This window comes from Denticeps clupeoides, chromosome 7, assembly GCF_900700375.1.
Source record: "Denticeps clupeoides chromosome 7, fDenClu1.1, whole genome shotgun sequence".
Lineage (NCBI taxonomy): Eukaryota > Metazoa > Chordata > Actinopteri > Clupeiformes > Denticipitidae > Denticeps > Denticeps clupeoides.
In genome coordinates, this window is record NC_041713.1 from 16520601 (window position 1) to 16548527 (window position 27927).

Genomic DNA, 27927 nt, shown 5'->3' on the forward strand with positions numbered 1-27927 from the left:
AATAAATACAAACACAACCACTTACATAAAAAGGACATTTTAATTTGATGCATACAGAATAATTACCCCCAAAAGAAATATAATGAAAGACAAGAAAGAGAGAAGAGTACAGCTCTATGGTTTGGACTAAACAGCATTTAGGCAACACTGACACTACAAATTCTCTCCCACCAGGCGGTCCTGAGGGACTTATTTTACCATCAATTTAAAGGAAAACAATTTCAGCATGAACAATGACACGCATTTTAAAAGTTGCATTTCAGATATTTACAATTTACACATATAATCGATTTTACACAACTTAATTTCCACTCGGTGACATTATGTCAGTGATTAAAATTCACCAGGAACACCCGACATTGTCCATTCATGCCCATCACGCAACGTATTTAGATCACAGATCAGTTTCTACACTTGAAATCACTGGTGGACATTTCAAGAAGGAGCAGGAAACAGACTTACAAAGATCAATTAACAAATCAGGCACAAGGAAGCATGCTCACATGTTCTTCAAACTCTGACGGAGCTGACGGAGGTCCGCCTTGTGTTCAAGTTTTCTGTAAAAGCTGTCGTGTAAAACATGTAGTCAGGCTGGTCTTAAATGAAAGGAAATTGTACTTTTAGAAGGCTAGTCTAATGTGAGGATTTTCAGCTCTTTCTATTCAGAAACGTCTCAAAAGGTCTGTGACAAATTCTCATCACTGTACTATGATCATGATAATGTAATATAATCACATATTCAAACATATTAAACGTTTTTGGGAAATGTTTGATGTAGATATTTTATACGTATTAACTTTGAATTGAGTAATGTTCTCAAATTCTCTAAATTTCTCACACTTTTGTTAGCATAAAGATGACAAAGTTTTAAATTGCATTCTGAACTGTTTACAAAAAGTACTTAAAGAGTAAATGGAAAGTTCCGCCTGTTCCGTCTTCAGTATTCCTCGCACGGTCCCAGTAAGCGGTATTCACAGCATAGGAAGTAAACAAGGTTTGTATAGCACAGAATATTTAATGGCTCTTCATTTATGAAAGAGAATATTTTTTTTCCATACAATTCAAGAGGGAGTATATATGTTCAAGGACATAATAATTGCCGCTTTGCTCAGACAATCGTGCGTAACGCAGAGTCCTGAAGGCTCCCGGCAGCATGTGGCACCACACGCCGTTTTTGTTGTCTTGACAGACGCTTGTTTCCTGCCAGCGTGTGTGCAGAGATCAGAGGAGCAGGATGAGAGGATCAGAGAAGAATAACCATGAACACAGCCTTCCTGCCAACTGTGTCAGTGGTAGCATGTACAAACACACACACACACACACACAACTGAGATTTTCCCACAGGAGGAGAGGAAATGGATGCATTTACACCTGGAAGTCCGTCCCAAAGTGTCTGATCTGGGCATCAGTCATAGATAGGTAGGCGGTCCTCATGCTGGGTGAATACTGCAGGAAGGAGAAGAGAAGCATGGTCACTGGGTTGACACTGAAACACACACACACAACTGTCACAGACTGGCCTAGACGTCCATGCATTGGATGAAGATGTGAAGATGCGTGTTCCCGGAATCACGGCCCTCGGTTTTCAGCACAATAAAGGAGCGGCGCAAGCACGTGTGAAGAGGTGAGCTGAGGTCACGTGAGAAAGAGTCCCAACCAGGTAAAGGGTGCGATGGCACCCTGGGATGGGGTGGGGCGTCACACAGCTGAAGCACGGCACTCGGATGCATCACTTCAGCATAATGACCTGGCAAGATGTTATGTGCATTACCGGGAGGTGGGAGTGCAGCGAAACGGGCGTCAGAGCGCCCAGGGGCAAATGAGATGGGGTGGATGACAAAGACGGGAGGTTTTTCTGCACCACTTACTGTTCTTAAATGTCTGAGGGTATATCTCCAGAAAAAAACGATATGAATAAAAAAGATGAAGAAACCAGAAAGGGAAAAAAAAGAGATACGATTAGCATCTGGTTTGTAATTTGATATGAGCAAAAATTGCCATTAAAGTGGGTTCCTTTCAACATCAAATAGTAGATTCCACCTCTCTAATGCCGTAGTAACCTACGCTTTCCGGCAGGCTAGAGGTGGGTGATGTAACACAATCGCAACAGAGGGCCAGACAGATAATACCTGGCAAATCATCGGCCCCTAAATAGCCCACAGGAAGTAATCCTCAGCCCGCGGGGAGGACTCGGGCCGCACCAGGCCTTTCCTCGGCCGTGGATTACACGTGTTCGTCTTTAATTCAGCCATCTACCCAGGAGACGGGGAGCACCTAAGGACTATCACCAATCCCATTAACCCTGGAGCTCATAAAGCAAGGAGGCGAGCGAACCGACCTCATGCAAACTTGACAAATTACAACAGCATATCGGACCATGTATAACGATGATCTGTTTCAAACTGCGAAGGATCTTGAACACTTGTTACCGGGCAAATATCTTTACATAACAGATCATATAAAATCCTAGATTTCAGAGCCATAATGGTACATCACCAACCGAAGCTGCATTGTTCAAAAATTGCTTTCCTCATTTGCTACTTATTTAAATTTAATATTTTACAGAATAATGCACTGTGATGTGGACACTAGTGTGCAACATGCAGATATGAGGCCAAAGGATTTTTATGCAACAGTGAAATAAAAGGTTTTGCTATGTTAGACAGCAGCCGGTCATGTGACACTGTGGCCATAAACAATGTTAAAAAAATAAAGGCGAGATGAGAGATGCATAAGAGTGCCATTACTGTGAGATATTGCTGTGCTCAGAACTCCTCTCAGCAAATGAAAATATCAGCTGGGAACTGAAAATGTGGATAAAAGCTACAGGTTGTGTGAGACAGCAGGGGGCAGTCTAGTTCCAATTCTACATGCCATCGAGAGCCAGGTCGATGATTAAGAATTAAGCTGAGCTTTTTTTTTCTTCTTTCAGATGTTCATGAGAATAACATCAGAATCACACAAAACAGGATGAACATACTGAAGGTGGCGGCGAACCTCGGCCAATCAAAGGAACGTTTTCGTATCGAGGATTCCCTCCGAACAGCATCGACTGATTCCTGATGAGGCAGATAAGGAGAGAGGAATTGGCAGCAGCATCTAACCACTTATGGCAATGCAATGATGTAATATCACATGCACACACACAGACACACACACAGAGTGATACAGCATACACCTACATCCAGTCAGGAATTGTGATTAGATGTGAGTGTGAAATAAAAGAAGGGCACACACTCACATGTACTCTGAGGTGGGTGCGTTGGAGGCTGTCTGTGGGGAGGGGTGCAGGCTGTTCTGGCTGCCCAGGCTGCTGCTGTAGCTGCAGAAACTGTGGATGTTGGCCCTGTTGGGGTTGTAAGGTGCCATCCGCCTGGTCTGCGGGTTAAACGGGTCTTCCTCGTCTATGTCATCGTATTCCTTGTCCCTGCTGTTGCACAGAGCCAGTGTTTCTCAGTCTGCTTTTGTATGGACAGATGTGCAGGTTGATAAAGGGAAGGGGGCGGGGCCAATACCTGTTGGCCATAAGAGTCCAGGCGTGGGGGACGGCGCACAACAGGGCACAAAAGGCACTGCCTGCCAGGAGGGAAAAGAGGCACAGGTAGAGAAGACCCTCCACACCGTCATAACACATGCCCATCAGAGCATCTAGGTAGTCCTGCAACACACACACACACACACGTTACTCTGGACTGTAACACCATACCAAATCAGACAGCACTTGAAAATGCTCAATTATGTGCTGAAATTGTGAATTTTGTGTATTTATAAATCATTGTCAGAATTCGGTCCGGAAGGGTTTCATGTTCATCCTGTTATGTTCCCTGGTTGTTTTAGCCTGTGTCTTATTGTATAAAGCTGCCCAGTTTGTTCGCCATCGGGTCAGTGTTATAGGATGTCTCCCCTGTCCTGTTCACTATGTATTAAACCTGTTTCGTGACATCACGTCCTTCTTCCACGTCCTGTCCAGCCAGTGTGTCAAAGTATATATGTAATCCAACTACCAGTCGATGCCCACCCACACCAGAATATGATTAAATTGCATAAAAAAAAACATGATTCCAGATCAGTCACATTTTAATGTGGACTCTAATATGTGTGTGTGTCTATATACTGTACATACACACTGCTCTCTTTATGTTACATTGTGCATTATTTTCACAAGCAACATGCATTTTTCATAAAACAAATGAATGAAATGAAATTTTTGAAAAATTGAAAACAATTTTCATGTCGCAAATTATTTTCATGTAAATTTGTGACAGTGTCCATGCTAAATTATTAGATCAGATTTCCAAATGATTGCCAGCATCATCCCCTTTGGAAGGTTTTCACTTCATGCTGGGCTCACATGGTTCATCAGGTTTTTAATCTGTGGAGGCCCTGCAGAGGCTCTCATTAAAGCAGCATGGGGACCAAACGTTACAAAAATTCTCATTACCTTTAAACATCACACAGAATTTGCTAATACATTATATTGTTAACCTCAGACATTTGCTCCCCACAGCACATAAAACTACATAATGGAGATATTAAAAGACGTTCCATGAATGAAAGTGTTACAGGCCGTTAGGCAGACGATAATTACACAGTCTGATCGCTCACCTTGTGCAAACTGCGACAGTCAAGCAGGGCAGTCAGCTGATGCAGATTAAACTCCGTCGAGTTCAGGATCCGCTGGATTCCCAACAAATCCCTCTGAAGAGCAATCAGACAAGACAGACAGAGCACACGCTCATTTCAGTTTAAATAAAAGGCCTAAAGGCTTCAACGACAATACAAATGGCTTGGCAAGCAAGCGCCCGTCAATAGCCAGTATGCTGTTATAGTACAATTTGACTTTAATAAAGATTTGCCCATATAATATATGTTCAGATCTAACTGCAGTTAGGTGTTAGGTGTCACCTCAGCCGTAGGGAAAATGGGCAAGGAAAACTGCAGCAGCCCCTGGACCTGGATTTGCATGGTAGTCAAGGATCTTTGGAAAAGGGTCAGCGGCTGCAAGACACAACAGCCAACAATGCAAGTCAATCAGCAAACGACTCACAGTACTTGTTTTTATTATTGCAAATTATAACATGAATCTGAAGAAGACACGAGTAGTTTGTTGTAATAATTAGTATGGAGTCATCATCGCAAAAAAACATACATTTGGTCTATGCAAAAAATATATAAGCAATATCAAGTTCGAGACTGTATATGTATGCTTGTATCATACTGCAATATTTTCACGTGTAGTTTCACCCAGTCCAAATGTATATTTGCATATAACATCACACAAAATTATACAAGAGAATTAAATGACTGACCCATAATCCTAATGTTCTTATTATCTTCCCAGCAATGACATATTTACATCTGTTACTGGAGCCCAGATTATTATCACATACTTAAATAGAGTAAATAAAGCTCTTAATGGGTATGGATTTTACCCATAAATGTTGCTCTTAGAGGCTTTAGATTTTGCCCACAGGGATGTTTGTTTAATATAAAAAAAATCCATGTTAAATGTTTAAATAATGCAAAATGAATGTATGAATATGTATCACTGGAAGAGCACCACAGGCGGCATTTGGAAGCTCAACACAGCTAATCAACCAACAGACAACAGAGATTCACTTTGATAAACTTCACCTCAACTCTGACTAATTAGATTAGCGTTTGAAGCATTTCAGTGCCGTTAAAATGGATTTTACACTTTGTCTGTTTCTTCATAATAACTATTTAATAATTATTATGCAAATCTTACAGTCCAGTATTTTTATGTCACAGGATCAAAGAAAGGGTGATTAAAGAAATGAGTGGTGTAGGCGTACCTGCTGGAACGGGTTGACCTGACTCTGAGTGCAGTATAGATAGTAATGGGCAATGTCTGCAAAGCAGGAAAGGGGCAAAAATGAACAAAATGGAGCAATTTTTAAGGACAGCAATATGTCAAATTAGATGAGTGTCTGTATTTCTTTTTTTGGCAGATTCTGTTTATTTGAGGAACTGAACAAAAATACACTACTCACAATAAGTTAGGGATATGGTTCTTTAGATGAGTGCTTCTCCTATTTGCTCTGAATTTTAATGAAATAAAATTCCCTTTGATATTACTAATTATGTATGAGAAGAAACCTCAGTTTCATTAGTTTAATATTTATTACCCCAAAAAATGAGTGTGTCTATCACCCCAATAATTGCCTCCCTATCCCAAAAATGTCTGAAGTGAAACAAACACTAAGTCTGTCACAATGTCCCTAACTTATTGTGAGTAGTGTCGTTTCATTTGTTCCTAATGAGGCAAATATGCATCCATGTCAACTTGCCTGCGCTGAGAAAGTCCTGGGTGTGGTTCACTATGAACTTGTCCGGAGAAACACAGAAATCACTCGCACCCTGCAGACGGAACAACACATATGCAGCACAATTAGAACATCACACCGATTCACACTATTCCAGGGCGGGGTGGGTACACCAGGACCAGGAAAAACTGATTGCACAGTAACATGGCGATTCCCAGCATGTGTGGAGATTTTAAAAACCACACCTACACGCAATTTAGCATTCGCACCCCAAATGACATGTCATCAGTTCATTTATCTTGCCACGATGGTCATTACTCCTGCTGGAAAGGCACAAATGACTACAAAGACCGGGGAGAGTTCTCTTGGGTTGGGATGAGTGCGGAACATCTGTGAACTTGCACACATGGGTGAAATCTGTTCAGAACGGCAGGCACTAATGCTGAATGACCTCAGTAATCCATTTAGCAGAGTTCATGGGACCAGGTCTGACTGTGCAGTGTGTTCATGCAGGCTAATTTCCCAGTGTGTTGCTGCTGCCAGGCCGCACCTAAACAATTACCAAAGGTAGGAAAGCAGAAAATTAATGTTTCCTGTTTTTAAGGGAGTTAACAGACATGGCGTTGTCTTTTTAAGAGGGCAATAGAACAAGAAGCATGGGGGCTTCTTGTAGGGGTAAAGATACAGAGGACCCTTTAGAGAACTACTGTGATAGCTCACAATGAACTAAAACTAAGTACAAATATAAACAAAGTAAACACAAAATGCAACACAAACTCGGAGATGCAGTGGGAAGCAGGTGCGTGAGGCACACACACTCCCACAGGACTCCCTCTCAATACCCGGAGCCATCTCAGTAATCCACTTTCTTCTGTGTCACTGACCCCTGACTGCCGCCCCCCCCGGCGACACGAAGCCTTAACATCCGGTTGACAGCCGGTCCCCGGTGTCTGGACAGTGTCTGACCTGCATCAGACCAGTCAACTCTGTTGTCACCTGAGCGCCTAAGCAGCTGCATGGGCAAGTGCCAGCTTCCCCGATCTCAGGCATATCCTAATCCGCACGACCCCGGCCTGGTAAATGTTGTTCGTCATGTTGCAGCAGATCAGTTTTAGTGCTCAGTTTAGACTGTGGACTCCAAAGTGCTGAAGGGGAGAGTGTTAATGTGACGTCTGAGGATATCAGTTTTCCTGCATTGGCAGTCTAATGGTCTCAAATGAAAACTACTTGTGCAAACTGGAGTTAAAGTGACTTCAAAAGCATCCTAGTTGGCTCTGATTACAAATTTAGGTACATCTATAACCTAAAATGAACGTTCTTGAGCAATTAACAATAAAAACTGTCTTTAATATGTGACTAGGATTTTTTTATCTAATTAAAATGTTGTTTATAAGACAGAGAAGTGTTCTAGATTCACAGACGTCCTGCTGACAAATTCAACAATCTAGACAAAAGTCCAAATTTTGAGTAAAAGAAAAGACTAAAATAAAACAATAAGAACTACGACTACAATTATGAAATTAAATTAATTAAAAACAAACCATGAAAATGGTCATGCAGTAATGGAAACACCAGAAAGCACACCTACAATTTGGATGCACAAAAGTGAAAGTGTATTATTGTGATACACCTCTGCATTTAACCCATCACTCTTAGTGGGCAGCTACGAAAGCCGCCCGGGAAGCAGTGTATGGGGACGGTAGCTTGCTCAAGGGGACCTCAGTCTGGTTCAGAATTCAAACATGAAACATTCCGGCTTTGAGTCAGCTTCCTTATATGAAATACCATGCAAAGTAACAAAAAAAAAACTTTGTGGGAAGATGAGTATTTCTTATCAGGTCAAGACAGTCTCAGCTTTACTGGACTCTTGGTCTAGCGTGGGAAGACCCTCTCAATGGGGACCTGTTCACCATCTTAAAACGGAGCCTCACAAAAAAACCAAAGGGTCAGAGAACAAAGTACCGATGGAAGTAAAGGAGTCTCACAGAAAAAGAAAGGCAGACATAAACAGATGAACAGATTGGCCTGCTTACTGACACTGAGGCCAGTCCTGTTTACAACTGTGCAGTCAGCCCAAAGCCCAAAGCTTAAGGTACAACTCTGGTGGCCAGAGGGGCCCGTTCCAAAGTACGGCTTAAAGTGAATTATGGTCACTTAGCCGGGGGTAAGCTGGCATGTGACCAGCACTCCGCCGCTGACCTAAAAACAACACACACATTGTGCTTAAAACGTTAAGACTTTAAAAGGACTCGGCAAAAGGTCACGCCTTACAGTAACGTAGCTGTGTGCTTAGTGATTTTACAGTATGCTCACTGGCATCTAACTCACCACGGCTGTGGCAGTGCCCGCTCCCAGCGACGCCCAGCTAAGAATAAGGGTCAGGATGCCAAACACCATTATCCTGCAATCAGATAAAGATAAAAACAGATATATATGGATATAATGATTTGGAGAGAGAGAGAGAGAGAGATATCTCTCTCTCTCTCTCTCACTGCAATATTTACACCTCATGGGTACTGTTGTTAAACTAAGTGCTAAGCGTACAATCCATGGAATCTATTGGACTCAATCAACGGGATCTGTTGCTAAAAGAATGGTATGTAGAGCAATAAAAATGCTATCTGCAGATATAAGATTGAATTGTGTCTTTGTGCATGATTGAGAGGTGAAAGACAAAGGGCAAGAAAGAGAGGATAGGCCGATAGGACAGCGGTCAGAATAACTCAGGAGAAGAAAACGACTCCCAAATGAATGCAAAAAGCTGGCCAAGGCTTCCCTCTCCCTACTCGCTCACTTGCTTGATGGTCTTAAAAGCACCAATAAAGCAGCTTGGAAGCACTTAATAATTAGTTAAGGGCGCACGCGTGTATCCTGGCACAGGGGTCGATAGGCATTAGAGGGGATAGTAGGAAGAGCTAGCATGTCCTCCAGCCCGCCAGGCCAAGAAACAGCCGAACGGGATGCAGCCAGCATCCCGGATTCATAATACGCCCCAATCGGTTCCACAGAGCAGCCAAAAAAACGCTGCCTTTTTCCCATTTTAAAAGCGGCAAAACTGTGCCAGCAGCATTGTGTTGCTAAATGCTGCGGTGTTTTATATCAAATCTTAAAAGGGTCTTTATGCTGTCTGCACTATTTAAAGGCTTCTGCATCACTGCTAGGATGCAGGCGGCGGGGCAGGCGTGGCCAAATGATTTGGACTGGTCCCACATCCCCAGACACTACAAGACAGAGAGAGTAAATGGGCAGGGATGGAGTAATGTGGCGGCCAGACTGGTGCCAGGGGGTGGGGGGACTGGGTTTCATTCATTCTTTAATGTGTGACATTTAATCCAGAAAATTCACATGAAGCTAAAAAAAAAAAAAAAAGACCTTAGGGCTTTAGAAAGAGCTTTAGAAGGCAAACCAGCTCTAACAAACCAATGGGCTGGCTGTAACCCCCCCCCCCCCTGCCCAACAGTGCACAGACTTAATACCAAAATGAATAAAGATACTCACGTTATAAGCAACCATCTCGACTGCTTAGCCAGGCCTAGACATGCCACAAGGCAAATTGCCAGATCCAGAATGAGCAGCAGCAAGTACGTCAACCATCTAGATGAAGACGAGGTAATCTAATGTATTAATGCTTTTTAAACACAGCAGCAAACACACATGTAAGACACAGAAAGGCGTTATGAAATTAGAAAACATTCAACAAGGGCACGGTGCATCAGCGTTTATTATTTTCTTCTTCTATTCCAGAGCAGCACAGGGTCAAGGGTAGTATGATATGTGAGGGGGGATGTGAACTTTTGACTTTGAGGGTCAGTTAGTTGCTAGGCAACCAGGCTGCACATAGGGCATTAAGATTAATTCTGAACACAGAGGAATATAAATAGGTTATGTTCAATATTTCATTGTAATTCTGTTTAGAGAAATTAACATGAACTTGATTTTCATGATATTTGGTTTGGTCGCCTCTTACTGCATGGACTATGGTATGGCATGGACTATCTATGGTATCCATGTATGATCTGAGTGACATTGTAATGGATTCTGGGAAATCGTATGTCATTAGCACAAATGATATGGTTACAGGTCAGATTTCTACAACTTGCCAGAAAATGAATTGATAATCAGTGCATATACATGACATTGTGTGTGTGTGTGTGTGTGTGTGTGTGTGTGTGTGTGTGTGTGTTTAGAATATGCCCTTTGTTTACACTTCAGCATGACTCCATTTGCTCCTCGTCACTTCCAGTCCAGTCTGTTAATAATTAAACAGAACAAATCCATAGGAATGAATATTTCATGAGGGAAGCGCATGGACAGGCTGCTGGAGTTTCTTGTCGACACACTGTCCCACACGAGTCACCGTGTCCTTCTACATTCTAAATGCAGCCGGTGAGGGACAGCCAAAACCCAGCAGGGTCCCAAAACAGGACACGGGACAGCAAGAAAGTCCTGCAAGTCACAGTAGTGAAAGCAGGCATGCACGGGAGTTGATATGTAATTTTACTCCAGGAGAGAAAGGGAGGAGAGGACAGAGAGGTCAGTGATTAGTTACGTTGGGGTGCTGGGAGACAGCACGCACTTCCACTCAATACACCCGGCTGTGAAACACAAGCTCTACGTCCACGACCCTGCTGCTCATAACACACTGACCTACAAATGGAAAACCGATCTCCTTGGCGGATGTGTAGGTACGACTTGGGACCATTTTAATGTGGAGGAGATCAGAGGGCAAACTCGGAAGGCCCTTTCACTGACTACAACAATGTTCTCTTGGCTTCTCTCGCTCACACGGTTTTGGAAGAAGTGGCCAATGTGAAATGAAAATTGTTCTTGTGAGAACTACCAGTCCAACATTTAAAAAAAAATGTAAAAATGTATGATTACTGAGTACGATTTTTCGCCAAAACAATCCAGGTAGTTGCTTTTTGTCAGTGCACAGCTCACCTGTAGTACTCAACATAGGCCAGCTTGTCTGCAAAGGCTCCCAGGTCCACCTTCATGGCACCGAGGTCCGGCAGGCTGGTGAGTTCCCTGACTATGTTACCAGTCATCTGCTGCATGAAGGTCAGTGTCTGGAGGTAGTCCCTCCGCGTGGAGAAGATCTCCTCCAGCCGGGCGAGGTGCTCCTGCACACCCTTCTGCATGCTGTCCAGTGAGCCAGTCACCTGGGAATTATTAAATCATTCAAGTAAAGAGGACGTCATGCAGTAACAAACTCTACTTTGCAATTTTATTTTGATTTTGATTATTTTGAATTTTGATTTTTTTTATTTAAATGTTTTTGACATCTATAAAGTTTTTTTTATGTGTGTGAAAGTGCTGTTGTCTTACATTTGGAGTCTAGACAAACAAAGGGAATATTAATAAACGGTATACATGAAAGGCACCTGCATCTTCATCACTTGTACATTATTCATCAAAAAGATGAATAAATTCATACAAAATATGAACAGAATTGATTTAATTGTATCTTTTAAAGGGTGTTACAAACAACACCATGCCTTATTACCTAAAATATATTTTCTGTATAAAATATTCTTACATGTAGGTCAACACTGTAAACTGGACTCACATCATTAATTTGTGTCCCTCTTGGTACACAAACTGCAGCACTATTCTGCAACCATAAAGTGGCATCAAATGACCAACCCTCTGGTTTTGTCCCATTTCCTGGTACACATTGAATCTTGGGATATAATGATACATGCATGACAGAGAAAAGCAAGGACACATTTTCGGAATGAATCTGGGTTGTAAGTGTTTAGGCAGAAAAACTGACTGACCTCATGCTTTTCTTCCATAGCACTGAGCGTAGTGTGTGATTCAGAGGAACATGAAATTGTTTTAAACTTTGTATAATTTCACTAGATTTGGGAATTTCCTTTGTGACAACTTGTCCAAAACATTCATGACCCACATGCCCTGTGGCTCGACTGTGGCATGTGAATTAAAGTGATTGTGAAACATGGCAGCACAGCACACGTGCACACAACGAAATGTGTCCTCTGTTTTTAACCCATCACCCTTGGTGATCAGTGGACAGCCATGACAGGTGCCCGGGGAGCAGTGTGTGGGGACGGTACTTTGCTCAGTGGCCCTATAGACCTAGGCCTGCGCTTGAGGTCCAGTTCAAGTTCTGTTAGTTCTTGTTTTGAAACGAACCTGAAAATCCAGCAAGAACCGCTGGATTCCTGTCATACCTCCCTGGACTGTGTAATCGTAATCATGAGAATGAAGGCTGATCTACAGTATAAAGGGTCTCTCTAGGGCCTGGCTGCCAGGAATGGCAGGCAGCACCCCAGGGCATCACATCTTCACACATAAACAAGCCCTCTTCTATTAAAGGTTGGGATGACAAAGGACCGCTTAAAAAAAGTCACCGGTTTGTCTGCACCTCCAATTAAACCACTCTTTAAAAACAAAAAAAAGCAATCATTTTAATGAATCCATCTAGACACGTAGGGGGAATATTCTCACTTCCCCTTCGTGTGACAGCTTGCACCTGACAAGTTTATTAACACAGCGGTGGTGTTCTAGCGGTTAAGGAAGCGGCCCTGTAATCAGAAGGTTGCCGGTTCGAATCCCGATCCGCCAAGTTGCCACTGAGGTGCCACTGAGCAAAGCACCGTCCCCACACACTGCACCCCGGCAGAGGACACATTTCATTGTGTGCACGTATGCTGTGTTGCAGTGTATCACAATGACAATCACTTCCCTTCACTCAAAGAAGTGCGCGCTAACAGGGACACTATTTACAACCCTGTTGGTCAATACACTCTGGGGATGGAATCCAGACTGTTTTATCACTTCAAGTTGAAAACAAACCTTTCCTTTCATTATTAGTGTTTGAATAACCTCACTTTTCTTCTCATCTTGGCTGAGGTGGGGAATGTGTGTTCAGCACTCATGAGAAATGGAGTGATAAATGGTGACTTGAATACCTTCGTTGCTTTTCTGCAGCAAGGTGACAAAAGCCAGACAGAGAGAGAAAGAAAGAGTAGCTCTGTGTGTGTGTGTGTGTGTGTGTGTGTGTGTGTGTGTGTGTGTGTGTGTATGTGTGTACTAAAGCAGGTACTTCAAAAAGTTTATAGGGCAAAAGCAAACTGGGGCACACTTCATTTTACAAGACCTAACAAAAGGTTACTCAAGTTTCCTCCCATCGACAAAAATGCTGGCAAAGTATGTGGCCAAATGTGTGCCACAGCGGATCAGCACACCCCTCCCCATTGACCCCAGGTTTGGGACTGGCACCAAGTAGTACACTGTCACGTGCCTCCCCAGTGCCTTGGTTTCCATAATGAATCATTATATTTTATTTTTGTCTAAAGTAAGGTTTATGTGTCTCTCTATAAGAAAATGAGAAGAGGGCATGCAGGGTTTGTTTTTTTCCTGCACTCAATGCCATTTTCTTTTTAAATATCCACTTAAACAACACAATGTAACTCGAAGTCAATCACACTTCTATGAAATCAAACTGTCCACTTAAGAAGCAACACTGATGGACAATCCATTTTACATGCTGTTGTGCAAATGGAATAGACAAAAGGAGGAATTATAGGCAATTAGCAAGACGTCCCCAATAAAGGCGTGGTCCTGCAGGTGGTGACCTGCAGGTCAGTTCCCACGCTTTCTGGCTGATGTTTTGGTCACTTTTGAATGCTGGTGGTGCTTTCACTCTAGTGGTAGCCTGAGACGGAGTCTACAACACACACAAGTGGCTCAGGTAGTGCAGCTCATCCAGGATGGAACATCAATGTGAGCTGTGGCAAGAAGGTTTGCTGTGTCTGTCAGCGTGGTGTCCAGAGCATGGAGGTGCTACCAGGAGACAGGCCAGTACATCAGGTTTCATGTGACAGACGTGACAGAGTCTGGAGATGCCGTGGAGAACGTTCTGCTGCCTGCAACTTCCTCCAGTTTCTCCACTTTAATTTTGAATGTTGGCCAGTGGTTGGCCTAGCAGGTAAGGATAACCAGTAGGGTTATTACACGGGTAATTGTAGAGCATTCACTGGAAAGCTTTACCCGATTGAAGAAAGTAAATATAGAATGTTGTCATGATCCGGACCGGCAGGGGTTACTCCAGGTCCGGAGTTTCATGTTGGTCTTGTGTAATGTTTCCTGATTGTTATCACCTGTGTAGAATTGTATAAAACTATCCTGTTTGTGTCTGTTCACCGTCGGGTCATTGTTTGGTAGGTTTCCCCTGTCGTGTGTACTATGTATTAGTGTTTCGTGACGTCGTGCGTATGCGTCCTTCTTTTTCGCCATGTCCAGCCATCATGACAGAATGACCTGGGGTTGAGAGAATCTGTCACGCTGTCCATGTTTCCCCTGGCAATTCCGGAGGCGGGGAGTACCGATGAATTCCTGCGGCCGGACCTCGACAGACTTGAGGAGACCTGTCGCGCAGTTCAGGTGCTCCCGTCGTTAACCGGGACGAGGAGAGCGCCGGAACTTCCCAGCAGGGTGAGCCAGAGACTGACGGAGTGATGGGTGCCTGCGGACGGCAGACAGGATGCTGTTCCGCCATGGATGAGGCGTGCTTTGGCCCGGGCCTGAAGCCATCAGTGCAGGACAGCCGCCACTCATCCTTATGGACATCCTCCCCCACTTTCATGGACCGTTTTGTGTGGGGGTAATGTCATGATCCAGGTCCGGAGTTTCATGTTGGTCTTGTGTAATGTTTCCTGATTGTTATCACCTGTGTATCATTGTATAAAACTATCCTGTTTGTGTCTCTTCACCGTCGGGTCATTGTTTGGTATGTTTCCCCTGTCGTGTGTACTATGTATTAAAGCCGTCTCGTGACGTCGTGTGTATGCGTCCTCCTTCCTTGCCATGTCCAGCCATCAGGCCAGAATTTGTTCACTTTGTTGCACAGTATTTTTTTTTTTTTTATGTTTGTTAAGGAATAATCAACAAAGTGCATTCACTGAAAAGAGCGAACAAGAGAAAACTGTCACATGCATATTGACATTATATTTTGAATTCTATGTGAATAACTTTTTTTCTAGATTAACACAAAAGCCCCATTTATAACTGGTTTGGTACATGTGGTACATCAACATGAAGTAATTTAATCCTCAAAAGAAAGTTTTGTCAGAAACATAAAGTCATTTTGTCCACGAAATGCATTTAATCAACAGAAAATCACTTCATCCATGAATATACAAGACCTATTTATAGACCATTTATTGTATTTTTAATTTTTTTTTGTCAGAATGTGAAAATCAAATAATTTAACAGAGGTTCAGTTTGTGGTTGTGTTTGACATGTGTGACTTTACTGCTTTAGATTATGTATGTGGAAAGAGGGAGAGAGTAAGAATGTATCTGACAGGGGGGTAGTGATGCAGATTCAGGAAGTTTAATCGTTATTAATGCTGATGGATAGATAATCCCCTCTGCCTTCTTACTGTGATTAATGCTTTACTCCCAGACTGTCCAGACTGGACGTGTCACAAACTCAGGATCAGGAGAGGGCAAGCTCTGGGGATATTGGGGAGTTAAAACGAGGACCCAGATGGAGTGTATCCCCAGGGGCCGTTCTTTCGATACCTTTTGCATCGAGATCTAATCGTCCTGCTCAATAACAAAATCACATCCACGCAGTGAGGAGGCGAAATTGCATTTCGGAGGGCAGCTCGGCATTACGGGCTGCACATTCACAAGCAGTGACCTCAACAAATGAGGCACAAGACAGTTGAGCTTACCAGCCTGTCGATACCACCCAGGGTGTGATTGCCATTGTAGAGTGAATATGTCAACTGGTACACCCCATCATTGGTCTCGCTGTTTCCATAGAAACCAACACCAACAGCAGAACTGGGAAGCAAAAAAAAAAACAACAAAGATTATTTGTCATATTTACAGAATTTATATATGACAAAAAAGGGAATAGGTCTGAGCCATGGTACATAATATCACATGATTCCTCAAGGCAATATGTCCTAGAAAGGTGGGAGTGAGGAGGGCTACATGTGAGCATGTGACAAGAACATGATCAATATTTAGCACAGCATTCCATAGTTCATATGTAGAAAACATTTTAATTATGATGGCTGTATCTCTTTACCAATAGCTGTGGAACATTTCACACATTTACTGATGAACTACACCAAGAACATATTTTAACATAAGATGGAGGAAATTGTGCGGAAAAAAGACATGCATAGTTATTATTAACTATACAAGAAAAATGGTGATTGGGCTACATCACAATATTTTATTTGAGACATAACCCAGTTCTATACTGAAACAATAAATCCATTAAGTTCATAAGTCCATCCAGTTCCCTTTTTTTCAGTCTGAATCCAGAACAGTGGATTCCTCAGTGTTGGCACAAGTGGACCAGTGACCACAGACATTTTGAGACGTGACCTCAATCAATCACACTGTGGTACATGAATGTGCAGAAGTAAGCAGGGACTCAGACTCTGGATCAGCTATGAGTAAAAGAAACACAATTTACAATCTGCAAAGAACAATGAAATTTGACAAAATTTCGAATGAAATTGGTGGGCTGTAAATAAGAAAAAACTGCAAAACAGAGAGTCTCATCATGTTGCTTTTAATTTTTTTGTCGGGGTAGTGGTGGCCCAACGGGTAAGGTAATCAAAAGGTTGCCAGTCCCGAACCGCCAACGTGCCACTGAGGTGCCACTGATCAAACCATGTCCCCACACACTGCTCCCCCGGCGCCCGTCATGGCTGCCCACTGCTCACCAAGGGTGATGGTTAAAAGCAGAGGACACATTTTGTTGTGTCACAGTGTGCCATGCTGCAGTGTTGACAATGATAATCACTTCATTTTCACTTTATAATACTTATTTTGTCCAGACTATTTGAACAATGAAGTCACTAATATCACACGTACGCAGGATGTAATTTTTAGATCTGTAAAAGTAATGATGTTTAAAATATCAATTCTATAGAGAGTTGAAACAGATTTTTAATGAAAACTTTTGTTTTGTTTTTTAACACACAAAACAAGTGAAATAACCCCCCCCGAACTCACTGTGCCAAGCGAGGAGCGGGGCCCATACATGAGTATCATTAATCACAGACTTGCACGCGTAAACAGGGACGGGACCAAGCTTCGTTCTACCCTGGAAGCCATCACAGGAGGGAGCATCATGGGGCTTAGTGATATCACAATACAAAAAAGGCGGGATGTCCACACCTGGCACAGCCTTACCAAAGATTATGTCTTTATTCAGGTTCTGGGGGATGTCACACTGTTTTCACACTGCTACTAACAAAAGAGGGGGGATAATAAATAAATAAACAGCAGACCCTAAAAATGGGATCTCCACAGGAAGACAATGCAGCTGAGCAGATGGCGCCCGCAGACCGGCTGTTATCGTTCCCCCGCGGAGCGTGTGCTGGTTCGGGGGGGGTATGTACGGATGAAAGGGGACGTTGGCCCACGTCTCCTCCCCGAGACGGAACTGCTTGACGGAAGCTCAGCTGGCTCTTCGCCTCTGGGCGCCTCCTGACTGTGATGGATCCCAGGCCCATGGTCGGTCCGGTTATTCCAGCTCCCTGGGGCCACTTGGGCCGCAGTCCGCATTAGCAAGGCGCACCCAGGATGTTCCTCCTCCCTTTCTCTCCGTCTGTGGCCAGGGAGGATGGTAATGAGGATACATTACCTCACACTCAGCGGCCAGCCTACTGACCACTTACTTCGCCGGCAAATCAAATAAGACATCAGCAGGGGCCGGCCTGAGTAATGGCCAGTGGTTCTGCGCGCCTAGCGGCTCTAAATGAGATAATAACGGTGATGAGGGAAGTCTTGTTTTGTTAAACATGGCGTCAAAAATTCGCCACCGGGCATCTAAATCATCATTAAACCAACAAAAGCTGCATGTGTCCGGCCACTGGGTTCACACTGGGGGGTGTGAACGTGAGGCAGTGGCGATGTCCAGAGTATTATCCACTCGCCAGTTTTAACCTCATTAGCATACCTAAATGCCCATCGTAGATAAATAAACCACTAAATACACCATATGCTGTTGACACAAGCACGCGGAAAAGGGCCAAACGAGAACATCTCCGGGCCACAGAAATGAGGTTGTAACTGACAGCACGGGAGCGGATATCAGCTATAGTGCCGCAGCTGGCAGAATGGGGTCAGTTATATCATTAAAGCTCCAAATGCAGCGGAGGACGAGTAGCTGTGATGTCCCCAAAACATGCTTGTGTCATGGACAGGTTCGTCAGCACCCCCAGCCTCCTCTCATTCGCTGTGTTGATTGGTCAGTTGATCAGACATTCAGTCCAGGACAGGGATTGCACAACCTGGTCCCTGGAGGACCCCTTGACTGAAAGTTCTCATTCCAACAACTGCTTTATTACGATCTGGATCACGTGAATCCTGTCAGGGGGTCCATCAAGAAACAAAGCAGAAGCAGGAAGGATCAGATAGCACCATGCCATTTTAATAATTATAATCATATTTGCTCAGCAAAAAGAGTAAAAACAGGGTAAAGTCAATTGTGCTTCAGTTAAGTTCATTCCAAACTGCTAGTGAGTCTATGCTTTTCATGACAGATAGATGGTTTACACTCCACAAGATTCATACACATCAAACATTACATACAATCAACATCTGTGGTATGCAGGCCTTGCTGTTTTTCATGTGAAATAAAAAAAATCTGAAAATAAGAAGCAGCTTAAGGTAACATGACCCGAAAAGAAAGAAATGCCACTAAACCAGCCACTGAGGTAACTTAATAAAAACCAATAATGTGGCAGCTGAACGACAAAAAAAGATGCTGGTTATGTGTTTTATTAGAGTACTTTGTCACTGTATGTACCCACAAGAGTGAAAACAGCACCCAGGTCAACACGATAAAAAAAAATTCAGAACAGAAAAGAGGTTATGCTGCAAACGTAATGAATCGGCAGAACCGCAAAAACAAGCATACTATTTTTGACAACTGAGGGGTCAGTCACATTTTATATATGGCTAGTGGAAGGTAGGTTCACAGACACCCACCAATAAAAGACCTACATTCTACAACCAAAATACAAAACAGTGGCCACGGCATTCCAGTTCTCACACACGGTTGGAACTAGGAGCTGAAAGATCGTCAGATCCCCCAACCCCCAGCGATACGGAAGGGTTAAGGGCCTCTCCTGTTCAGCAGCATCATGATCATGCTGCAGCACTTAACAGCACAACAGTCCTTGTGTAAGGAGATGGAATGTTGACAGCAAAATAACTCAATCAGGACACGGCACTTAGATGACTGTCACAAGATTAAGCCGAACCCTTCTCCAATTCAATAAAGCAATCCGACAAAATCATTAGTTCCGTCCCTACCTCACATTGTTGCGACATCTGGATGCTTTGTAGATGGCAGAAGACACTAGTAGGCCTGAAATAAGGTGTGCCAGGTCACACCGAAAAAGCACTTCTTCAAAGTTCAGCTCATGCTGATGAAAATGAACTAGTTCACCTTCATGGTATTGATTTTATTTTAGATGCTCTATGCGCTTAAACTCATGAACTAGGTGTGAACCCCACTCACGTTCAACTTCATCAGTTGTAAAACAATTAATTCTGTTCGGTGATCAGTGTTCAATGATCGTGTTCAGCTCATTGATGTTTCATTTTTCGGTGTGGCATGGTGTGATCCTAACACAGTGAGATTATTCTGTGTAGGGTCAGATTTTAAGATTTAAAATACTCACTCGCTAACTAACAAGCCAGCCCATTCAAACTTGGATTTATTTCGGTGTCACGTCCATGCGGGCATGACGCGGCGGGTGTACGGAGAGCAGGACGAAGAGTGACGAGGAATGAAGGACGCTATCACCTGACATCACGAAACAGGGGTTTACTGGTGAATCACAGGACAGGGGAGACATCCGTGACGTTGACATGGGTGAACACGGAACATAACGTTAAAGACCTGACGGCGAACAGAAATGAACAGGGCAGCTTTATACAATTAACACAGGTGAGAACGATTAGGGGACATTACACAGGACAACCATGAACGGATCCCGGACCGGAGTAACCCCATTTCGGACCGGATCGTGACATTCGGAAGGCAAACTCAATGTGACCTTAGTAAACGTGACCTGAACGCTAAACCTTGTTCAGCCAGAAAACTACAGCCCTAACATCAACTTAGCATTACGATTATCTGCAGGTCCAAAACTATTTTCAATAAGATTATATTGCACTACACTAATATCAACACGTCTGCAAAGTATATATCTGTAAATAATAATCACCTGCACAGAGGGCGGTCATAAGAAGCTCTTGTCATAAGAAGGGAAAACATTGTGATTCTGTGCTTGTGAGATGCATATTTACGAAATGTGACATTTTGCAGCAACTGTATATGCAGTTCGTTCACTATATTTCCTACATTAGGATGCAGGAAGGCCGTTGAGGTGGAAGCACAAAATTGTCCAAAATGTCTTGGCATGCTGAAACACTGACCATCAAATTTTACACATGGCACAATGGTGCCATGCAAGTTGCCATTGACCAGGCATCCACAAAGCCTGCACATGTCCATTAGACTTGTCCATCAGACTGAGAGGAGATTCACTCACCGGTGATGTAAGGCTGGATGCTGCTGTTGGGCCATGGAAACTAATTCCATGAAGCTCTCTACACACTATTCTTGAGCTATTCTGTAGGCCACTCATATTTTAGCAACTTCTGCAAACTTTGGCATCCTGCGAGGCTGCTCTGTTATTTTATTTGGCCTACCAATTCTAGTCTGAATTTTTGCTGTTCAATACCACAGTTATAATACCACTTGGTCACAGGTCACTGTGGAATATTTAGCAGCAAGGATTTTTCACAAAGGGATGTTTTTTTGTATTGTGCTGGCATGACAGAAATGCATTGAAACATCTTTCATGGGAAACGGTATAAAGACTTCTTTTTCACCTCTGACGGACACTCACAGGAACATGAGCCAAATTCATGGCTGAATGCACACACACCTTTAGAACTGTCCTCTGAATGACTGGCTTAAAAGATCCTCGGGTGATCTTTCAGCTCGTAACATAGTCCAATCACTAAGCAAATCCAATCCAAGCTGCTGAAAACATTATTAATTTCAGTCAAATATACCGTGCTGTCTGGGAGAACGTCAATCTCTTTATTTTGCCTCCCAGCCCCCATTTACCATTCAATGCTTTTGAATAAAGAGGTCCTGTCTAAAGATAAAGATACCCCGTGTCAGGATTGGCTGCAGATGGGGGCCCAATAAGGACAGTGGTTAAAAGGAACTTTGGAGCAGCCGGTCGGGGCTACGATCTTCTTTTGTGGACCCTGCAACGTATGTGTAGTGTTTTTCTGAGTTCTGGCAATCCTGCGGGTTAGTTTCTGTTCTCCCCTTTGTTTCCCCTGTTTTTTGGCCATCGAGCCTGTTTTCTTTTTCTGTTTAATAAATCATTGTTTTCAGTATGTCCCGCCTCTGCGCTTCCTTCCACCGTCAGCTCGCGGACATGACACCCTGACTACAGGTAAACATTGGAAACAACCTTCAGCACTGTAGCATCTGGACCTTCAGCATTTGAAATTATTGAAACATCATTGGACTTCTGTCCAAACAAGTGACGTGAAATGTTTTAATTGGTGGAACGTCTCATTTCAAGTGTATTTCATGGTCATGTGCATACATTCCTTGTGAGGTTGCAGAAAATCTACTAAAAAACCCAGCATGAATCAGTGTGTGCTGGTTGTGTGGTTCTCCAACTGTGGTACCACCAATCAATATTTTTCTCGTATGGTGCTGGTTTAAAGCTGTCTTTTCCTGATTGTTCATAATATTATACATGAAGCTGGTTCACCAACAGCTGACATCATGCAGAAGTCAAGAAGAGACGTCCACTCACCATAAGATCAAGCCGGTGACCACTGCAGCCCAGGTGACACAGCAGGCATCGTGTCTCTCCTCCTCCCGGCGGCAGCAGCACAGGCAGCTCAGGTAGACGGCCAACACCAGCAGGCTTATGCCCAGGCCCACGACTGACAGGCAGGCCAGGAAGATCAGGGACTGATGGTTTCGCAAAACAAACAAAAAAAACACTAAGCTGGGCAACATTAGGGAAGGTTTCCAGACACCTTATGAAATCCAGGCACAGATACAGACACTGGAATAGCGACTTGGATACGCAATAACCCAAATATACATATATGGATATATAAAGGAACATGATGAAGCATACTCTTTAAAGATTAAGGGAAAAGTAGAAACCGGCACTGTCTCCCTGAATCAGGCATCATGTGACAAGGCTGCAAAAAAGTGCATCAACCCTCCAGTCTTGTGATTCCTGAGCCTAGAAAAGCCTTCGAGCATGAGGAATGGGGAGCGTGGGGAATGTAAACATGAAAGCTCTTATTCTGAGAATGTTTCAGAGGGGAAACGTTCAGTATATTTCCAGCCTAAACAGACAACAAATCGCCTCTTAATAAGGTAGCGTTGCAAAAAAGAAGAAAGCTAATGTTTGGTATGGAGCTAATATTTAGTTGCACTGTATCCATCCATCATGCTGACGGTGAGAGAAACCATGGTACCAATTAACCTCAGTTTCATCAGAATAAGTCTCACGTATCCCTTTATAGCCTCAGTTTCTCCTTAAAACAGCAACTACACAAAGACAAAGACATAGAATGGGTGACGGGGCAGACCAACTGGTCCTTGTCACACTAAGGGGTCAATCTCAATTGATTTGATTAACTAATTATGGCTCTAGAATCAATCCCTAGCTTCTGAATCCCTTCAGGAAGTCCTGCTACTGAAACAGAACCCTTCTCTTTTAGACTCTCTTTAAAGAAAATCTTGTGCCTTGTTGCTGTATTTGTCACAGTAATATAAATCAATCAACATATATTAAATCTATAATGCAATTTATTCATGTGAAAAACTTCACAAATCTTTTTCAATTTCAGCAGTTTAGCTTGATGCCTTGCAATATATGACCAGGATATTCCAGCAACCAGCAATTGATATTCACTGTGTTTTCTGAGGTAAATTTCACAGTTTTAAAACTGGGATTAGCTAATATATAATGTTTAGTTAGACAAACATCTGACTAAAGAAACAGAGAAAACAAGACCTTTTTCATTTTAATATCCTTTTGGAATGCACTAAACATAAATCAAAATCAAAATATTCATCAGTCCTGAACAAAGTGAAAAGTTTTTTTTGATGTATTTGACCTTTATTTTGATGTTTCTTTTGTTCTTTAATTGTGTGCATAACTTTGTGAATTTGATGGCTTTGCAGATGTTTTTATGAATGCAAATCATTCAATGCGAAAACAGTGGAATAGCGGTTCTTGTATTATTAGTGTGGGTTTTTGAGGCAGTTGAGGTCCGGGAAAACGAGCTATAAAACTAAGTAGGAAATTAAATAGAATTTTCTAAGTCTTTCTGTCAACAGCCTGACCAACCGAGTCACAAGCCACATATAAAAATGACCACTTGTTAAAGACATCTATAAATAATGTGCTCTCTTAAGCCTGTGACATCTTATGATCCATAAAAATAGAATGTGTCCAGAAATTGCCCACTGAAAATGCAAATCATGTGAACACTTACTACCCTTCTGCACGTCATAGGAGCCTAACTGTCTCAAATAACCACTTACAATTCAGACATAAATTCTGGCAACATAAAAACATTTAGGCCATAAAAAAAGGTGATCTGATTCATAGTTTTATGGTTGAAGTTCCAGCACTTCAACCACAAAAACAAGTTTTAATAATTAATAGTAATCCTTGGACTTGACATCCATAGCAATTGTATTGTGATGTGAAAATGATATTTACTAACAAGCTTTAATATTGAGTGCAAATGATGTTAAGATATGAGTCCACTGTTGAAGAAAATGTTCATATACTGGATATAATAAATTTACAATACCAGTCAAGACTCACCTACTCTGTAGCATTAATGGGGACTAAGATGCAGCCAGTTTGAAGAATCCAATGCAAGAAACATATTCAGTATTTTTGTAGCAGTAAAAATTGAGGTACGTTTGATGAATCTGTTTTTTTGTCTCTTTTTACCTTCATGGCTGCTTTGTTCACTATTTTTCTCAAAAGCCACCTCATGAGATGCTCATTAACATGAATGAATGATCAGAAAGTGTAGAGCATAAACCTTCAGGACTGTTGGAAAAAAAACACCACCATTGTCTAACTTAAGGTGGTCAAGAGATGCCAAGAGGCAGTGTTTGATTTTTAAAAAATCTTTATTACATAACCTCAAATTAGTTATTTCATAGTCCTGTGTCTTCAGTGTAGTTATATTAATGCAAGACACATAAACAATAGGTGTGTCCAAACTTTTGACTGGTAGAGTCAAGATTGGTACAGTATTTTATATTCTGGACATGTTCTGCACATTTTGCTCAGGCATATTATCCTACACTTCTTCTGAACTTGAAACAACATCTAAAGCCTAAGGACAGACAACCTTACTACGATAAACCATACATTATAAAGTTCCAGAGTTAAATGATGTGGAAAATGGATTTCATATTAAATTTTAAATATAGCCTGCACTCCACCAGCTCCTCAGGTCAGTCTTTGTCCACAGTATACAGGATATCATTACTCTACCACTAATCATGGCAGCACAACACATTTCAGTATCAGAACATGACTCACAGGAATTGCACAATCATTTCTCATAGTTATGTATTCTCGGGTCAAGGCAGTAGTGAGCGGGGCCTTAAATCAGAAAACGAAGCGTTTATGCTTCATACATTACTAACCAATCCTGGGCAAAGGACGCAAAGAGCAAAAGCACATGCTGATTTATTAGCCTGCAACCACCATTTCCAGCAATTATTGCATGTTATTGCTTTTTAAGCAGTGCTGGGGTCAGCAGCCCTGGTGTAAATCAGATTCTGCCAGTCTATCATTTCTTTTTCATTTCATTCAGTCAACTGGAAAGCACTTACGTAGGGAAAAAGGCATCATAAGTAAATTCATCCAATGGTCAACTATACAATATAAACAGTTTTTAGGTGATTATTGATCATACCAGCAAGTGGAAGAAACAAAAACTGTATAAAATTTAGAACAGGGCATCGGTTTCACTCATGTGCCCATTGCTTTAAAGCCTTTCAAGAAGACACTCTAACCAATTATCTTAATTTATGCCGGATCCATTAAAGGTCACTGGCAATGAGGGCACACAGCCTCATTCTGGACCTCCAGACTCTGCTTAGAACTTTACACAGATCATACATATACATAAACAGCATATTCAAACAGACATACATTACATTATCCACTCAATCAATTATCAGTGGTCCCCCTAGAGCAAATTAGTGATAGCAAGAGATGATCGAACCTGCAACTTCTGTGTCCTTCTGGTTTGTAGCCAAATGTCTTTACCAGTAGGCCAATGTCACCCAACCGGCTACCAATTCTATGGAGTCAAACCTGGTTCAGAGTCACAGTGGACTTCTTGTCAAGGTTCACCACACCTTCTCTCTCATTTTACATGATCCCACCCGGTTATGGGTACCAGCACCAATATAACTCAGCATCTAAGCAGCACTGCTTGATCTCGACCTGCCAAGGTGTTCACATCATCTCTCCTTCCCGGCTAAGAATAGCTGCACACATCAAGTTCAAGCCCCGGCTGGTTTGGGAGGCGTCAGCGGGAGTGACCCCAGCCTACATCTGAGCATCTATCAGCAGCGATGGTACAAATCCTCCCTTTCGATTTGCACAGCTACGAGGGGGAAGGTGTCTCTGTGTCTCAGTCTACCGGCCCTTCTCACAGCTTTCTTCCACAAGCAGGTCGAGGAATCAATGCAAAGTCCCGATCAAACAGTTCAATATACACATTCCTTCCTTGACACTCACCACTTCTGAATCTACGTTATCTGAAGACGTCAGTTAAACTGTGAACTTACGTTTCAATGGCTATGAAATCTCTCTTTGCCATCAAGATTACCATGTGTTCTAAGGTTTGCATATGCTTAAAGGTCCCCTGACGTGTCCCTTTAACCCAGTCCCACAATGAACTTTCCCCAGGACGCACCGTTCAGTTAAGTTAGGGCCTTCACGGAAATGATGTCATCAACACCGTTCACCAGGCGTTTTTCCAGAATTTTTTTTTTAAATGAACCCTTCAGTCTCTTCAGACTCTCGTGAGATGGAACTAGAAAAATAAATTTATGCTCATTTTAACATTCAAGCCATGACAGTTGGTGGAGAGAATGTTTTAGGGGAGGAGTGGGAAATTCTCTGGGCAGACAAAGCACAAGAAACGGGAGGTAACCTTTCCCCTTATGGCGACATTAGGGGACAAATTCCAGACCCGACCGTCTGAGCTGCCGCTCTCTGACCAAAGCACTCTTTCTACACATCGCCATTTCAAGCCACTGCAGGACCATAGACAGGAAACTTGTATTAATGTTAAACAATCTCACAAAGTGACACTTTCATGGAAGGGGACTTTTAAGATTGAAAAAAAAGTCCAGGACTGTACTTTTTTTCTTGTTCCAGTCCGAGGGAGCTCCAGATAATTTATTGCAGCGATTATTTTTAATTCACTATATAGAATATGGGACAGCTCTCTTTTCACATTTAAACTTGAAACCCTTTATTCAGCGGCTGCAGCTTGAATCATCTTGACATTCCCCACTCATCTCAAGAAATATATTATCTCAGCATTGCATGCCCTGCTACTATGAGTAATGGGGTGAATAAAAAGCATGTGAGTACGAATCTTAAATCCAGGAACCCGGCACCTCCGAGTGCGAAACTTTGAAGCGGCCTTTCAGGCCGGATTCGAAGTATTAAACCCGGGAACCAAGAAAAAAGCTTGTGGTTATGAATAAAATTCCAGGCTTTTAAACAGGAAGACGCTGCGGTCAGGTGACCGTGCCGAGTAAAGGACAAACGGTAAAAAGTCTGCATTTACACACGAAAGGACTCATTTCAATTTCCAGTATGATCCACCGTTTTTAATATCTTTATTATTTATGACAGTTTCACTCGTCAGAGGACTATGTACTAAATTTTTACCATACGTTTACCAATATCAAGGTTTTCCTATGAACTCAATTGTATTATTATCGAATTATTTCCTTACTGTAATAGTTTTTATGATTATATTGTTTTAATTTGTTGTTAATTTCTTGATCATGTTTAAATAATCATATTTAATCCCTTTTGGTCGGCACTTTGGTGTTGAAAGTGCTTTATATAAAGTATGAATGAAGTGTGCTGGCTCAGGGTAAATAGCCCTTTTTACCCCGGTAAAGGAGGCTCACCTGCTGGTACCCCGCGTCCTCCGGTCGGAACGCGCCGTCCACGGCCTGGAAGCTCAGGTCCACATGCGGGAAACTGTGCAGCCAGTACGTCCACCACGGGGCGAGGTACTCCTGCCTGGCCAGAGCCATCCCGGCCCGAGTGGAGCGAGAAGGGACGCGGCGAGATCGGCTCACGGGGACGCGCGGCACCGCGGGGACGCGCCGGCGACCTCCATGTCACCCCCTCCGACGCGGGAGTGGAGCGGGTGTCGCTTCGCGGCGGCGTATGAAAGAGAGAGAGAGAGAGGGAGAGAGAGAGGAGGGGGAGGCGAGGGCTTCTTCTTCTTCTTCTCCTCCTCCTCCTCCTCCCAGACAGACTCGGATTACC

At 42.8% G+C, this 27927-nt stretch overlaps 1 protein-coding gene across 3 annotated transcripts; it reads right to left on the reverse strand.

The window, feature by feature from the left end:
* Positions 1 to 21: 21 nt before the first annotated feature.
* Positions 22 to 27927, reverse strand: ttyh2l (tweety homolog 2, like). 3 transcript variants are annotated; one of them, XM_028987469.1, is made up of 15 exons: positions 27561 to 27927; positions 22153 to 22313; positions 15997 to 16108; positions 11229 to 11449; positions 9786 to 9881; positions 8616 to 8688; positions 6312 to 6381; positions 5817 to 5872; positions 4906 to 4998; positions 4606 to 4698; positions 3516 to 3658; positions 3242 to 3430; positions 2981 to 3059; positions 1869 to 1893; positions 22 to 1446 (listed from the first exon to the last, which is right to left on the reverse strand). In XM_028987469.1, the coding sequence occupies exons 1-15, from the start codon at positions 27687 to 27689 to the stop codon at positions 1406 to 1408; spliced, it is 1581 nt and encodes a 526-aa protein (XP_028843302.1). In that variant the 5' UTR covers positions 27690 to 27927; the 3' UTR covers positions 22 to 1405. The 3 variants fall into 3 exon arrangements, with proteins under 3 accessions (XP_028843302.1, XP_028843301.1, XP_028843300.1); XM_028987468.1 differs by lacking the exon at positions 1869 to 1893 and having other exon boundaries at positions 27561 to 27924; XM_028987467.1 differs by lacking the exon at positions 22 to 1446 and having other exon boundaries at positions 1460 to 1893.

Coding starts and splice junctions, on each gene's coding strand:
- ttyh2l (XM_028987467.1), bottom strand. CDS start 27,689: ATGGCTCTGGCCAGGCAGGAGTACCTCGCCCCGTGGTGGACGTACTGG. Junction 3,659..4,605: donor ACTGTCGCAGTTTGCACAAG/GTGAGCGATCAG, acceptor TGTGTGTTGCAG/GACTACCTAGATGCTCTGAT. Junction 3,431..3,515: donor TGGACTCTTATGGCCAACAG/GTATTGGCCCCG, acceptor TCTGTGCAACAG/CAGGGACAAGGAATACGATG.